We start from the raw sequence: 17,256 nt of genomic DNA, 5'->3' as shown, positions 1-17,256 counted from the left end.
GCAAGCTAACGGCCTGCATTGTTCGAGTGGCAAGGTGACAGGGTCAGGACTCCGCTGAAGATGTAATGTGAGCGCCCTTCGAGTGGGATAATAACAGACATCTGAGGCTCACTGTGATTTAAATTTGAGCAGACCAAGGTCTGACCTCACTGATGAAAAGAAACTATGCGAACAATCATAGGCGGGACTGTATCCAGATGCTAATCTAACATTTAGAACATAAAGGGTCTTTGCTCATGCTGCCAGTATTCATTACAATGTCAGATATAACATGTTTTATCTTTTCAATTTCTCAAGGCCAATTTGGTCGGCTAGCCTTATTCTACCTGCCTGACATAGCCCGCTTTATCTTTGAGGTCAGACTCACTGAAACTCAGCCAGAGAGCAGGGTTTAAGCCACACTGACTTTCTCTATTAGCACACAAGTTGTCTTTAATGATTATAGAAGATTGTCCAATCTGAGAAATAATTTGAGCAACACTAAGAATAAAATTAAAAAAACAAATCTAGATAAAGTTATGAAGAAAAAAAATATATAGGGAGTACTTTTATTTCCTGAGATTGTGCATTTTCTTGTTTTGCTGCCGACTAAAGGATGAATGAGGTCCATTAGTCTGTGAACCTGCTGCTGCAGGCCTTCTGAGGAACAGTTCTAAGCTGCAGTACTTTTGTTATATATTTCCAATTTAATCTTTGTTTAGCCAACTGAAGAAAAAGAAACCATTATGGGTCTTTACACACAGTAGCACATATTTTAGAAACATTTAAGACGTCCCCCACTGCTCTCATGCAATCTGAATAAGTTAGGCTGCCCAATATGTTACAAATACATTGACAACATGAGTATGCGAAACATTCATATTGCAAAACACTGTTGCCTAAAACCTTCCAAGTTTTATGAACATATATAGTACATGCTAATGTAATGCTTAGCCAGTTAGAGTCTCATGGCAACCGATGCTCACCCTGGAGACAGATGAGATTACCTAAAACGCTAAAGGTCAAAATTTGAAGGATGCAAAGATGAGAAAGAGTGAAAAGGAGAATAAAAGGTACAGATCATATCGTATCAGATATCATCACAATGTTTACCAATATTATCGCTATCAGAAGATTTCCTGATGCTATGCAGCCCCATGAATATGAGGGGGGAAAAATATGAGCTACTGTCCAGGTGAATTTGTACATTTTTAAAGGATTCCAGCTACGGCTTTAAACGACCTTACAAACTGAGCAAAATGTAGTTTGTAAGGTAATTTAAACAAAATTCCTTCAGGTAATAATCATCAACAAAACATGATTAGCAGCAATAAAGTTGCAGCTGTCAACAGGCAACACAAACAAGCTGGTAGTTAGATAAGGAATTTGGGTTATGCAAAAATGCAATGATGAGTAGCAAACAAGAATTGGAAACACATTGTGCTACCCCATGTTTATGCATGGGGTATTTATAACAGACTCTGTAACTAGAGAGTGGCAGATGACTGATAACATCACACACAGAAAGACTGCATTGAATACTAGAAGAGTGACTGAAGGTGGACTAAAAATTATCACAAGAAACTGCCTTTAGTATCAAAAAGATGGTTCAAACATATTTTTATTACGTAAAAAGAACAAAGAGCCATCTGTAGAGGTATTGAAGTTCTGATAATCAGTATTTTTTTCTCAGAAATGTAACCAATATTATTCATATTTATAGAAAATAATGCTGTGCCAAGGATTGAGCCCTACGGAACACCCCTAAAAGTGTAAATAATACAGCAACAGAAAATGATCCAGCTTCAGTTGAACAAATCCTGAATGTGATATCCCTCTATTCACAATACTGTCAGATGTCAGGCAAATAGATGTAAACAAGACTCCAACAGTGTCCTAAGCAAAAATATAGACTGATACAAAGTGTTCTCAAATGTTCTGCCTTCTGAATAGAGCAGTATAGCATATGAAAATACCATCCTGATAGTTTGTTAAACTCTGATCCTTACAGGTGAAATATACATTGTAGTATTTATGGTAATATACATTTACCTTTGAAGTGAAAATCTCCAAAAACCCTGTAGGATAATTTAAGAAATCTCAGAAGCAGACATGACTGTCTGTTGACTAAATTTTATTTGAAAAAATAAAAATAAAAAAGAAAGAATTCCTTGTCCCATCACTTCCCTCTTTGTTTTGACCTTTGTGAATCAAAGGCTTGAATAATTTCAATTAACACAAAATCAGTGGTGGGATAAAAAAATCTAAGCAATAGACTGATGGTGATTAATAATTTAGCACAGCTTAAATGACTTAGCAATAATTTATAATCAGCTCCCCCCCAAAAGAAATAAGGAGGCATTACCATGGTGATTTATTGCCAGTCTTATCAAATAAGAAGCTCAATATGTGTGTTGGGATTCTTTTTGTCATGTCTCAGACAGTGAAGGAAAGTTACATTTTTCATCTTGTTTTAATGGCTCCTATATGTTTGTATTAGTTTAAAACACTACAAAGATGAAGGACATGAAGAAAGGCTATTAAGGAATTGAAAAGTAGGATAGCTACTTAAAATATTTTGCAGAGTAAATGCGTTCAGTGGCGCAGTTGGTAGCACTGTTGCCTTGCAGCAAGAAGGTCCTGGGTTCGATTCCCGGCCGGGGTCTTTCTGCATGGAGTTTGCATATTCTCCCTGGTTCTCTCCAGGTACTTCAGCTTCCCCCCACAGTCCAATTGGTCTCTCTAAATTCTCCCTGTGTGCATGGTTGTTTGTCCTGTATGTCTCTGTGTTGCCCTGCGACAGACTGGCGACCTGTCCAGGGTGTACCCCGCCTCTCGCCTGGAACGTAGCTGGAGATAGGCACCAGCAGCCCTCCCGACCCCATTAGGGACAAAGGGTGAACAGAAAATGGATGGATGGATGGAAATGCGTTCAGTATGTTTAAAGCTACACATAACAAGCCAATTAGTAATTAACAAGTCTGACTAAAAGTGGTTCACCCAAACTCTGACACACACCCATGCAAATGTGTGCAATAAAAATGTGCACAGATAATGTCCTTCACTCCCTCAGACACACAAACACACATAATTAGTTTCTTTGCCAGTTAAAAGGGGTGATGCTTCTTAATTGTGTTGAAGATCGGAAGTTCAGTGTGTCTATCCTTTGGTGAGTTTGAAAAAAACCTCTGCATAACAAAGCCTGATGAACAAACGAACGCCCACTTGCTCTCTCTCACAAGACCAGGGGCCTCCAGGCGAATCAAACTTAAAAGGGCTTCCTCACACCAGCCCTGGTTAACACAGGGAGCTCCAGTGCTACTTCAATTAAGCTTCTGCATTTTGGATTACACTGAGGCTGTAGGAAAATATAGTAATATGTTAAAAGTGTATGCCAGTCATTGGCTAGCTCCACTTTGATGCCTCTGTTGTTGGCCTGCGGACACTTGAACCAGGGGACAGATATTGCCCCCCAGCTGAGGGATGGTTACTGTGCTGATATGCAGTTCACAAACCAGTCGTTTTGTCTCCCACAGGCAATCACTCTGACTCTTCAAACAATATCACAGAGAGATGGTGAGACACAAGGCAACATAAAACACCACGTTAATACACTGTACTTGCACATAGCTTGCAAGAAAACTCCCAATAATACTCCCCAAGTTGGCTCAACACTGCTTCATGTTGTAAGTGAGGTTCCTCTGGGTAACATCAACCACTGATTGAGTTGTGGGCAACTGGATAAAGCCTGATGGTTTGCTTGTCAACAGTAACGGCATTTCTTATTCCCCTCAGAGAGTGCTACGGAGGACAGATTTCAGAGCTGTGTGCTCACCCTGATCTGCAATCAACGCTCCCAAAGTAGGTAAGTCTTTATTCGTAGCGCACAACACAGAGGTGAATATGGTAGTTGACATGGAAACTAAAACTGAAAATCTAGTGAGAGAAAGTTATTTATAACTGTTGAACTTTTGCTTTTGTTTTACATTTTTATCACATTAAGGCTTCAGACTTCAATAAATTTCAAAGTATTCTACATAATCAACCAAAACACAGTAAATTACTCTCAACTGAAAAATCACCAAAAATGTATGTATGATGAAAAAGCATACATAAATTAAACAAAATTCTGTTCATGAACCTTTTGGAGTACATCCAAGCCTTGGTGTCTTTGTGAAGATAACTATGCATTTTATTTTACCTTTGCAGATGGATATTTACAAATGAACTCAATCCAATCAGGCAAAGCTTGAGTTGTTATAAATAGCAGAATGTGCAAGAATTTCATCATTTAAATGTATATAATAACTATGCACAACTTTATTTCAAATAAAATCCACATAAATTATGGGTATGAATGAGGTATGTTTATAACATAAAAAATATAGAAAATGTTAGGAGGTAGCAATAATTTTCCATGAGGTGCGTCATTAGAAATTCAATGAACTTACTTTAAGAATCCTTCAAAATGAGCAAAAAAACTATATAATTTCATTTATACTAGGATTTACTTAAATGTTATGATTTCTGTCAACATTTTGTAACATGTAATTTTAAGGTGTACACAAAGCCTACTTGATAAAAGGATGCAAATATTATAAGGTATAAACCATAAGAAAGTTAAGAATGTTGTACAACTTGAAACACAATCTAATCATTATTAAATTAGAGTTGTTGGTTTGATCATACACTACCTAAAAAGTAAGGACACTTCCACAAGTTAGTGCACTAGCCTGAGATTAAACAAAAATAGCTTAAATCCTTATTTTACAAAAGATTGATTTAAATGAGTGTTAAAAATAGCTGAAATGTGCAACTACATACAGAACAGACGTGAATTGTGGTGGTATGGTGCAAATGCATCATAACAATAAATAACTATCATCGTTCTTTATTCTATTAAAATGGGCCATTTATCACCATATTGAAATCAGTGTGAGGAAGATGTTAAAATACAGCAATAGGCCAACTTAAAATTTTGCACCATATTATTGAGGCTGCAGACTTCTCTGTCAGTCATCTCAACCAATGTACTATTGTGCAGTAGTCTGTGCCAGGGGGACTAAATGTGAAGCACTGGCTGTAAGTCCCATACACCGGCATACTGGCAGTGACATACCGCCATAAAGTGTCATATTCTACTTCAACATTTCCTAAACCATTTCTGTCTGTGTCACTCCTGAGATGTCAGAAGGCACTATGTTGGTAAGCAACAGGGTGAAGTTTACCTGCACTTTGCAACAAGGATCATATGGCCACAGTCACTGTACATAGTGCAAGGTGAGAACAACTTCTGCTAAGGTTTAAACATGCCCTTCAGCGCAATAAAAGCTGACAGTGCGTTTCTCAGACCCCAGTCTGTGAGAGTAACTAGTGGTGGAAATGACAGCTATGTAGAAAGGTTATGATAATGACAAGTAAAGGTTAGGGCAATGATATCAAAGTGCAATGCAGCAGCTGGGTCGTTGGAGTCATTATGAGGAGGCTGTCTGAAAGAGCCGAGGTGGGTCTCTTTCTCTCTCTCTCTTCTTGCACACGCAATGACACACACAAACATACATGCTGGCCTCCGGCCCAGACGGAGTCAAACTGTGGGAGGAAGGAGAGGTTAGATTCTCTGGCGGGCAGTAAAGAAGAAAGAAGGAGAGAGACAAAGACGTAGGAGAAAGAGGGGATGAGAAAGAGAAGAGGTGGGTGATTGCTAATGAAGGGGACAGATGAGGCCAGCCCTGGGTGGTGCTGAGCCAGAGACAAGCTCACTGCTGACCACGCCACAGTCGAGACAAGAGAGGAGACTGAGGTCACTGGAAGACAAAGAGAGAAGGCTAGAGAAGCAGTCCCGAATTATGCATAGATTATCCAGTGTCATCAACAGCTATAGTTCTTTTAAGGACCAAATAAACATGCATTAAGAGTTCTTTTTTTTAAATCACTTGCTGGTCAGAGGTAGATAATTTTGCTTATATAAACTTTGCTTAATGATTTCTTATAGACATTAAACAATTGAGTGCATAGTTTTGTATTCACAGTTCTTCTAATATCTGAATTATACATTAAGGACCAAATGTATAACAGGGTTCCAACAAAATGCTTCATGCAAAAGTTCTTTAAGTTTCCTGATTCAGTTTTTTAAACCTCACTACAGACTCCACTGTGAAGACTGACTACAAATTAAAGATATATATTTCTACAGTGGGCAAAGTATGCAATTGAATGCAAGGGAAGAAAGATGGAAGGAAGGAATGAAACAAAGAAAGAAGGTAGGAAGCTAGGAAAAAATGGAGACAGGGCACAAAGGAAAGAAAGAAGAGAAGAAGGAAGGTTAATAACAAAGGCAGAGAAGAAGTACAGTACAGGTACAAGAAATGAAGAAAATAAAAAAAGAAGAATTAAAGGATGGAAAAGTGGAGAGGAAAAATGAAACAAAGAAGACACGAGAAGAAAAAAGAACAAAGGAAAGAGAGGAAATGAAAAAGAAAAAAGGAAAAGGTTGAAAGGAAGAAGTACAGAAAGGGGGTGTAGGACACAAGGAAGGTCAGAAGGAAATAGGTAGGGCACAAGGAAAGATGTATGGAAGGAGATCATGAAATACACAAAGAAGGAAGGAAAGATGGAAATACATATCTTTGCTTCCTTTTAATAAGGAAGAAAACACAAAAAAACAAATAGAACAATAGCAAGAAGGCAGATAGAGATGGAAGGGAGGTAGAACACAAGAAAGGAAAGAAGAATACTAGGAATGGAGGTGGGACAAATGGAAGGAAGGACACAAGGAAATAAGGACAGAAACAAGGAGGGACAGAAAAACAGAAGAAGGGTATAAGAAGGGTGTCGAAGGAAGGAAGGAAAAAGCAGAGAAATGAAAGAATGAGGAACTGAAAAAAAACAGAAAGGAAGAAGGCAGAGAACAGGGAAAGGATTGGAGGACAGAGAGGGTTTATGACCTAAAGAAGGAGAGTAGGACATAAGAAAGAAGGACATGAGAAAGAAGAAGGAAGGAAACAAGACTGTAAGAAGAAGGGTCACAAAGAAAGCAAGCAAGTAAGAAAGAAATTCTTTAAAACACCTCCAGAGTTAAACAGTAGTGATATTTTTAAGCTTTTTTTTAGTCCAAAGGAAGTTATTTTTCTTTAAGCAGGTGCATCAAAGACATCTCATCAGATCTGTAAAGTAGTGGTAAAGTTTTTCTCCAGTGTAAATTTTATCTGCAAGAAAACTGACTGTGTCTATGAAATCAGGCCTCTACATTTATTCAAAGAAGAGAAAATTGACTATTCTTTACAGTTTTTAAAAATATTTTTTAGGACATTTTTGTGTATGCTATAAACGTGTGAGTTCATGTATGAATAAAGGGAGCATTGATGGTACCATAGGGTGCAGTCACTCCAAGGCTCTGCAGCATGACTCATTCTGCCAGCTCATAGCGGGGCTCTGCAACGAACGCACATGAAAGCAGCCCTATTAAAGGAGCACTAATGTCACCAGAGCAAAATGCCATAAACTAAGGAGGATCACAGCTGACAGCAAACATCACATAATGTATAATGTCATGAAGCAAATACAGGTCAGACACAGGAATGTGGATGTCCAATCAGACATCTGAAGAGCAGGTAGAAGGTACAAGAAGGGGTGTTTCCGCACTATATGACTGATTGGACGTCTTGACCCATAATCTGCTTTTAACGGCCAGCAGCATTCTGACATGTTCATTTCCCTGTCTGCATATGAGTAATGGTGTGTGTGGGTGCATGTTCTGCTTGCTTGTGCACATCCTCTCATATTCTCATTTTTAACCTTCCCTCCCAGCTCTTTGAGATACATCACCTTCGGCAGCTTTGATCTACGAGCTTGTTTGATCTCAGAAGTTTAGAAATTTCATAATTTATTAGCAAGTAAATCAGTAGAATTCAAAAAGAGAAGGCAGGAAACGGAGAAGAGGCTGTCTGATCCATACATCGGTAAAAGTGATTTTGATTAGAGGATCAACAACGAAACTATGTATATGTGTTTTATACAGACCCTTTTCCTGTGCATTTCAAAAAATATATGTCAGTAAAAGCCATGGGTGCATGATCAGGTTACAAAATGAGGGAGATAAGCAGGGAAGATAGGGAAGATAAATAATTGCACAAAATCACGTTAATCAAATGCTTTCAAGTTACATTCAACAGTCGAAGTGGTAAGTATGCACAACTCTAGGGTGAAAAAAATTAGAGTAGATCAGTGCATGATGCTGAAGAATCAAAAAAAAAAAAGAAAAAAAATGGAACACCAGAATTCCGTGGTGTTTCCAAGTTTTTTTTTTTATTTGGGCAAAATGGATGAAATTTGGCTACATGCCACAGTCAGCTTGTTACAGATTCAAAACCAATGTATATATATATATATATATATATATATATATATATATATATATATATATATATATATAGAGAGAGAGAGAGAGAGAGAGAGAGACCAGAAAATATCTAAGCCAATCAGAAGCAGATTGGGCAATCAGCCCAAAAAGGAAAGTGACAATCAACAAAAGCACACTTTTTGAGGTTCAATAGTCTACAATGTAAAAACAGCAAGCAGTTGCTAACCTGACAACTCAGCAACAAAAAATGATGCTTTCGTTAGGATATGGCAATATTTCTCAAACAGACGTTTCATAGAGAGCCTTGAATTAGTTGCAGCTTAGTCAGCAATAATTTCAAAATAGTGAAAGATCTCAGCAATTCGGTCCCATGATATCATCTGGACTGGAGGCTCTTTCTCCTCTGGAACTCCTCCATTCAGCTCATTACCACCTACCTACCATACAATTGATGTCTTAGCATAATCCTAATGCCACAAAAATGACTTATTAAAAACAATATAAATTTTACAGAGTAAAACTAATCAACATCAAATATCTGGACTTTATTTTTTTCTATGGGCATCAGCCATAGAAACTTTTCAAACAGCCAGTTTGACTCATAATTAATTTAATAACTTTTAAACTTTCAAAGTTTCAAGCTCATTTTCTCAGTTATTTCTGTGGCTTTTACTAATACTAACAATTCTACTGAAAACATAGAATTCCCTTGTTTTTAGAAAACAGAATTCTCTCCAGAATACTGCTGTTTTATTAATGTGTAGAGCTTAGTGGATAATAAGGGTAAAAAGCCTGCCACAAAGCAATGCCGAATCAAATTAGTAGCCTAAAACACAACACAATTTAGATTTGATGTTCAAAGGTAAAGTTAGACTAAAACTGTGAAAGAAATGTTTCAAACTAGGAGTCAATTATTAGCTAGCAGCTAATACCATGCCATAGTTCAACACCAACAGATTCAATTTAAAAACTGAGTAGTATAAAGTAGTTGAGAAGAATTTTCACTAATGTATTTTCAATTTTTATAAACATTTAAAAAACACTATTTTTCATCTATGCAGGCTGCAAAGTATCATTAAATCATACATTAGATGTTAAACCTGACAAAACAAGTTGTGACAACTTGCAAGTGTCTTGCAAAAATATTTATGTTTCTTTCAACATGACTTTGTCACGTTGACAACCACAATTACATTTGGATTTCATATGACAGGTTATTTCCAAGTGGTGCATAATTGTTAAGCTGAAAGAGAATGATGCATGTTTTACCTTCCAATTTGTATTCAGACCTTTAGGATGACAGCCCAGCATAAAATGCAACGCAACCTATTACCTTCAGAAATACTAAATAAAGTCAACCTGCATGTCTTTTAAAATCAGTACCAGTAAGGCCTCAGAGTTTCAAGCAGTCCCCTGCTACATTGACATTTTGCTAATGATATATCTTACAGTTCCAACAGTTGCCCTAGTTTTTAAAACTGCAAACTTTCATCAGTTTCTTTTAGGATAAAGTAGTATCAAAGTGTCCAATAAGCCCTACATATATAATGTAGGGTACAACCTCTGTTTATGCTCAAGGCCAGGTGAAGCCCTCCTTCGTCTCTATACATCTCACTCACACACACCACTACTTTCTTTCTCCTTCTTTGCCATCTCTGCTGTAGGGCTGCATTACCTTACCGGCTCCCCAGTTCTCCCCTTTCGCTCAGTCGGTGCTCCAGGGAGCCACCCACACCAATCAGCAGACGGCATATCATCTTCTCACACATACACTCAAACACATGCACTCACCTACACCATATAGTGCAGTGGAAGGGAAACTGAAAGTACCAGCTTGTGTGTGTTTATATATACACCGAGTCCAGAAGGCCCTTGAAATATGCACAGCAGTCCCATGCATAATACATGGGCACAGCAGGAGAAAAGAACTTGTGAGCCGAGTGGATCTCTGCCTCTCCATCTCCTCACTCCACCCCTCCCTTCCCAGTCTATAACACTGTCTGCTGAAGCTGCTGTGCATATGTCTTAAATAACAACTGTCTCTCAGGGTCATGTGTGGGTCATGAATTGTGATGGAGGGAACGCATCAAGGCTGGGGTGGCGGTGGGAAAATGGATAGACGGCAGCAGGAAAAAGGAATGAGGTGAGACTGCACGGTCACACAGAAAGTCACGCATTTTTATGCTCAGCAGATGAAGAACTATAATCTGAACTGAAAGGAGGTGAATGATTCACTGTTTTCAGTCAGCTGAGACAAAACCTGGTGGCAGTTTCAGCAGGATCACTGACGTTTACAGGCTGAGTGTCCAAAGGTCAGACAGTCTGTAGATGCCACGGAATGCCAAGCTGTAGTAACTTACTGCAGCTTTGTCATTTACCTCCAGAAAGTGAAGTGCAGCTCGATGACAGGGCCTGTGCTTGAGTAATGATGTTTAGCACCGGGACTCATTGAGGAGCCTTACGCAAGACTTGCATATTCTCCAAATCAAACATCTGAAGTCTGCAGCATGGAACAAAACTTTTCAAAGTCCAATCTAGCTTTGTCTCTTTGGCTAACACTTTATATGATGGATGAGGTGGGCATCTCATTACATCATTAAAATTCAAGGTGCCCTTCAAATAAAAACGAGATCCTATAGAATATCCTGCATTCTGGAACATAAATGTTTTGGAGGATAATAATATTGTCACTGTCTGTTAAAATAATTAGACTTCAGCCTCGAAATTAGTTCTGAATAAAATGCAAAATATTTTTACTTTCCAGACAGGCAGGTATACCTGCAGAATAAGAGAGTTGATAAAATGTTAACATTTTTTATTTTTATCTGAAATTTTTTTCTGATCAACCAACACAAGGCAGTTCATTATCCTGAAATGGATAGAAAAGAATACTGACTTAAGCTAGCTTAAGTCAATACTTTTAGAGCCACCTTTCAATGAAATTATACCTTTATGTCTTTTGGGGTTTGTCTCTACCTGATCTATCTAGAAACTGACAGTTTTGCGAAACAGAATGAGAGCAGATTAAACGGGAGCATCTGTGAACATAATTCTTTCAGTCTTGCCACTGAATCTCAATTTGGGTCAGGACTTTGACAGCGCCATTTCATCATATGTATGTACTTTGAGCTAAACCATTCCATCTTTTTCTAGCTGCACATTTAGAAGATGATGCTCTGCTTCCATCTAAAGTATTTAGTGCCACCCAACGTCCAATCCACTCTGACATAATTGCCTATCCTGACTGACAAAAAGCATCCCCACAGTATGATGCTGCCACCACCATTCTGCATCATGGCAAAAGTGCGTTCAGTGTGACCTGGAGTTTTGTTTAGGAAACCAGGGCACCTTCTTCCTTGTGTTTGTCCCTTATGTGACTTGTGGTAAAACAACAAGCTTTTTTCCCAACAGCACCATTTTGTCTTGTACAACACTTTGCAGATACCTTATAAATAAGAATATTTTTGACAGAAGATTTTGTCTTTCCACTTCACTATTATACACTGCTTTGTGTTGTTTTATCACAATTTAAGGGGTATACATACTTTTGCAAGGCACTGTATATTTAGATTATTTCAAGCAAAGGAAAAGTGCAAAACTCTACTTTATGACTTGAAACCTTTTTACAATGCTCAGCTTTTTTAGACTTGACACTTCACAGTTTGTTCATAAACAAAAATATTGTAAACCACTTACAATGAGCTGCTTGAGGCCGATGAAGGACTGCTCCACAGAGTTGGCGGTGAGGACCTGACGCCTCATGGCTGCCTGCTCTCCCAAGAAACGAAGCATGAGGTCTTTTACGGCATCTCCCTGCATCAAAAAACAATACTGATTACAGTTAACCCACAATGTCTTATTTTTACCATTACATTATGTCCCCAACACCCCGAGCATTAATATCTCAGCTACTATCTACTGTGGGCTTTAAGGGCATCTAGAGTCCATCCAACTGTTTGCAAAAAAATACCATGGTTCTACTACTTGATCAGGTTTTTGACTTGGCAAAGCATGAATCCATATCAATCAACCAGTTATTAAAATAATTGCCTTAATTGTATTTCCAATGCATAAAAACTACCAGCAGTAGAATGTTTAGCTACTTTGGTTCAATACATGGATGTAATCTGTCCTTTTCTAGGTGTCAGCAGCTAAAATAAGGATCAGAACTAAAATGAATGAAACTGGTGTAATAAAATGTTTTAGAAAACATTAAACAATTACGTAAAATTATATGCAGGAGTGCCATAATTTGTGAAAATACCTGAAAAATAAATAAATGAACCATGCTTTAAGTTCATTGTTAAGAAAAAGGTTTGTTTACATGTACAAAATCATTGTAGGAAAGGGGGCAAAAATGGTACTGTGAAGGTAAAAAACAGTGTGTTAACTGCTGAAGGGTGAGTATATCCAGAGCTCTTAAGAAAAAGACAACAAACATTTCACAGTTCTGCTGCAGAAAATCCCAAAATATTGAGGTTAGTAACTGTGATGTGAGGAAATGTGATCAAGGGGTATGAATGCTTTTGCAAGATAAATAATTTTAAGGAATGTTAATTTCATTAAATGTGAGACTGATAATAATAATGACTGATCCTTTACTAATTTTTGCACTAATCAATGTGAAGACAGCTGCTCTCTTACCTGCAGGTTGTCAAATTTCAGCCCAGGCATTGTGAGTTTGTTGCTCTCTACATATGCAGGACTGTACTGATGGGTGGCAACAGATATCAAGACTTTCCTCGTCTCCTCACAAGGCAGCCAGGCATCATGTCGCCTGTCCACCTCACTCAAGCTCAGAGCAATCGCAAACGTGTCATCGCTCCCTGAGAACACAGCTTGGAGCTGGTTGAAGGGCTGTGCCTGTGTGGCTGAAATGGGGACTGGGGCCGGACTTGGAGCTGGGACAGTCTGGGGTGGAAGTGGTTGGGAGTTGGTGTTTGGTTCAGTGGGAGCAGGGCCAAACACTGGGCTCGGCATGGGAGATGCAGAGTCTAAAAGTGCTCCTGGGGTGGAAATGGAGGAGGCTGAAGAGAGCTGGCGCTCAGGGGTAAGAGGCATGGGTGGCGGGCCAGCCCCAGGAGAAAGGTCAGCATTGGGGTTAGAAACTGAAATAAAGGATGATGGAACAGTAAAAGAATCAAAGAAGTCAGAGGCTGGATTGGCTTGTCCATTGTCAGCAAAGAACTTACTGAGGCTAGGGCTGGGCTGACAAACTAGGGGAGCAGTTAGCTTACTGGGGGTCACAGCTTCATCACTTCCACCCGCACTTCCCATAGTAAAGCTGGGGGACTTGATCAGGGTAGGCTGGAAGCCATCGGGCACCAACGACTTCGGCAGGGTGCTCTGGCTGAATATGGTGCACACTGGCACAGGCTCATCTTTAGGACTAATCCCTCTGACTGGTACATCATTAGCAGCTGGACTCAAAGTATCGTTTTGAGGTGAGACAGAAGCTGGGACTTGCTGTTGTGTGGCCTCCTCCTCTGTTATTTCCTCTTCAGAGCATTCCTGTTCTAGTTGGTCCACTGAAACTTTAATCTCTGTCGTGTTCTGTCCAATCTCACTGTCCTCCTCTATGTTTCCAGGGGTTGCATTCTCCGGCTCCCCACCATCCAGATAGGAGTCAATAGGAGCCAAGTCGTCCTCCTCACTGTTGTTAGGCGAGTCGGAAATCATGACGCTCTCCATCATCTGATCATTTAGTCTGTCCATCAAGCTCTCAGTGGGTGTGATGCTGCCATCTCCCGGGGGTGTGACAAAGTCTGTGCCGCCCAGATCGATGCTGTCTTCTTGGGGAAGGATGCCATCTATGGAGGGAATCTGACTGGAGGCTTCTGCAGCAGGCTCTGAAACTGCAGCTTCATCATCAATCGTGATGCCCAAAGACACGGGCCGCTGGGCATGAGCTTCCCCTTTGTCCATGTTAATGCTCCTGAAGAAAGACAAACTTATTACAATTTTAAAGTTGGCTTGTCCCTATATCACAATATCTATGTTAAAATACGTTTTTATTCAGTTTATTAAAGAATACAAAAAATAAAGTTTTAGCTCTGCACAGTTTAATAACCACAAAACCAGTTTGAAATCCTGATCCAATTGATTCTAAAGGCATGGAAATAATAGTAAGAAACAAGCCAATAAGGACGACTTTTTCTAAATCTTAAATGGTTGTTCATCTAATAATCATGGAGAAAGCACAAGGTGACAAGCTTGCTTCTTTAGAAACAACTGTGGTCTAACCTCCTTGTCATTGATTGTGGTCAACAGTCTTTTCCAAAACTGTGTATGTTGACATTTCTTAATAAAAATGGTCCTTTTTGTATTGATCTTATAATGTTCTAATTTTCAGAAAAACAGAACTTGGAAGTTTTCATTTGCTTTCAACCACAATCATCAGAAAAATGACAATAAATAAAATGTTTGAAATGTATCGCTCTGTATGCGAGATATGCAATATGTGTTTTTCCAATTTTGCGGAAATATGCTTTCTGACAATCTTTGAATTTACTGAGAAGTACGTCTACATGGAATATGCCTAGTTTCTAGATTATTAATGATGTGGGTAGGAAACCCAAGGCTCCCTTGTCTTGTGTTCCCTATTTTCCTTTCAGGAAGTTGAAAACCTTGACTTCCTGTCAGTACAAACTCTAATAGCTACAAAACATATCATTGCCACTGACATACAGATACAGAAGTAAATTTAGTGTACGTTGTTTTATGTTGTTATGCGGGTATGATTCAAAGTGTTTCTCTCTTGACATAGCAATTGGGCTAATGCTACATTAGCCGGCTATTCACCATATTTTACCCTCACTTAACGGCTACCTGGTGCCTAGCTGACGGCCACCGGCGCTTTTTCAATTAACGCAACAAATTGCATTTGTAGTCCGACAAGACTAAATTACAGAAAAATAAACCGAAAGCTAAAACACATTGCTATATTCTTACCTCACTGCCCCTGACGGATGAAAACGTCATGCGCATGCGCCGCGCAAAAAAGCATCGTCATAGATGACGCAGTACTATTCTTGAAATGGTTTTACGTAAAATGAAAAGCGCGGAGGAACATTGTCAGGCTGTTTTTACGAAATGTAACTATACGCTTGTCTTAAATCACGGAAGTGATGCTAGTGTCGTTTGTTTTTAGCTGCACCGCTCAAATGCAGTTATTTTTAAGGTAATCATTCATTGAATCGGTTTTCAAAGCATAAGAAACGATTGGCGACAAGGTGAAAGATGGAAGACGACGCCCCTGTCATATATGGTCTCGAATTTCAGGTAGGTAATACCTGATTTCTGTCGCTTAACACCTCGTCTCTATTCATTGACACATTATTATTGTTTTTGCAGGCTCGTGCACTTACGGCCCAAACAGCTGAGACTGATGCTATTCGCTTCCTCGTGGGTACACAGTCTCTAAAATTTGACAATCAAGTAAGAATATAATTTTGCATTTTTATGGAAAGCTTGGCATAAAGTAAATTTTCTCCAATGGAAACTAAATGTATTGCTGATACACGCAGCAATTATAAGACCTATACACTGCTTTATGTATTTGGACAAAGTAATTTGGCGTCATCTTGGGTCTTAAAGTCCAGTCGTATGCCTTGTGTTTGACCCCATAAATCGTTCTTGTACTTATGGAATGAATTTTCTCTTCTGTCTGTTTCTCAGATATATTCTCTTAGTTTATTAGATACACATGTTTAGTAAAAGGTTGAACACTCAGTTCCCCTTAATTCTTACTCCCATAACGCTGCTTTATTTCTTTGTGAGACAGTCAACAAGATGTTTGAAACATTTCTCGGAGATGTTGATCTGTACTGGTATAGCAGTATCCCATTACTACAGATTTGTCAGCTGCATATCCAAAGGTGCTCTTTTTGATTACGAGCTAGTGACTGTTGAAGCATGTTCAAGAAACCAGTTTGAGATTGTTTGAGCTCTGACATGAGGCATTATTTTGGTTAACATGGCCATCAGAAAATGGGCTGTCTAGGTCAGTAAGCATCTAAGGAACCCTAACAATGACAAAAGCATATTCTCCTCACCATTAAACTACCACCATCAACCTTGCCCATTCATACAAGACAGGGTTGTTGCATAGTTTTGTTTAAATTAAAAAATATCTGTGAAGTTTTTATTAATTTTGATATTAATTATACATAGATATAATTTTCATTCTTCTCTTTTCCAATACATACCTCTACTTCTCTAGCTGTTCCTCTACATGTGTCTTCTTTTTCTGTAGATCACAATGTCATCTGTACACATCATAATCATCGAGACTCCTGTTTAACCTCATCTGTTAGTCTGTCCATGACATAAGAAAACAAGAATGAACATAGAGCAGATCCTTGATAAAGTCCCACTTCCTCCTTGAACACCTCTGTCACTCCTACAGCACACCTCACTGGTGTCTCAGAGTTTTCATACATGTCCTGCACCACTTTAATGGCCCGTTTCCACTTAGAATGAGAGGTACTCTCGTAGTTTACACATTTCCATATTCTGCATTTTTCACAACAGTAAGTATTTCCAAACAGACATATTTCTTGTGTGCTGGTTTTCAGTCAGGCAGCTGACCGGCAGTTTGCAACACTAAGTAGGGGACAGGTATTGCTACATGACTCAGTGTTCCACGCAGCCAGTTAAAATAGGGTTTACTGTAGGAAGGGTATAATGGAAGAAATTTTGTTGCGGTGGAACTGTAGCTCTTTTTTTTGTGGTGTAGAAATGATCATTTGCAAAAATTCATGTTAAATTTAAGAAAACATTAAAGCTCAAGGGAAAAAAAAGGAGAAACTAAGACAGCAGATGTGAATTTTAGTCTAATTCCACTCTTAATATAGCACAAAATTACATAGTTAAAATCCAATTTATGTCAAATTGTGTATAAATAATTTCTTTACAGG

At 38.7% G+C, this 17,256-nt stretch overlaps 2 protein-coding genes across 3 annotated transcripts in view; one reads left to right on the top strand and one right to left on the bottom strand.

Moving 5' to 3' along the window:
- Positions 1 to 15,357, bottom strand: part of trappc12 (trafficking protein particle complex subunit 12) — a 29,803-nt gene extending 14,446 nt beyond the window's left edge. The window contains exons 1-3 of one of the 2 annotated variants that reach the window (XM_032546832.1): positions 15,290 to 15,357; positions 12,983 to 14,273; positions 12,035 to 12,151 (exon numbers count right to left, since the gene is read on the bottom strand). In XM_032546832.1, coding sequence (XP_032402723.1) covers positions 12,035 to 12,151; positions 12,983 to 14,263 — 1,398 coding nt within the window. In that variant the 5' untranslated portion in view covers positions 14,264 to 14,273; positions 15,290 to 15,357. Of the gene's footprint in view, positions 1 to 12,034; positions 12,152 to 12,982; positions 14,274 to 15,289 lie in introns of those variants that run through there. The other variant, XM_032546833.1, reaches the window with a different exon arrangement.
- A 51-nt stretch (positions 15,358 to 15,408) lies between these two features.
- Positions 15,409 to 17,256, top strand: part of eipr1 (EARP complex and GARP complex interacting protein 1) — a 52,517-nt gene continuing 50,669 nt past the window's right edge. Inside the window, exons 1-2 of the mRNA XM_032546834.1 lie at positions 15,409 to 15,619; positions 15,692 to 15,775. Coding sequence (XP_032402725.1) covers positions 15,578 to 15,619; positions 15,692 to 15,775 — 126 coding nt within the window. The 5' untranslated portion in view covers positions 15,409 to 15,577. The remainder of the gene's footprint in view (positions 15,620 to 15,691; positions 15,776 to 17,256) is intronic.

This window comes from Xiphophorus hellerii, chromosome 19, assembly GCF_003331165.1.
Source record: "Xiphophorus hellerii strain 12219 chromosome 19, Xiphophorus_hellerii-4.1, whole genome shotgun sequence".
Taxonomy (NCBI): Eukaryota; Metazoa; Chordata; class Actinopteri; order Cyprinodontiformes; family Poeciliidae; genus Xiphophorus; species Xiphophorus hellerii.
The sequence above is the reverse complement of the archived record's forward strand: the minus strand, read 5'-3'. Positions and strand labels throughout refer to the sequence as shown.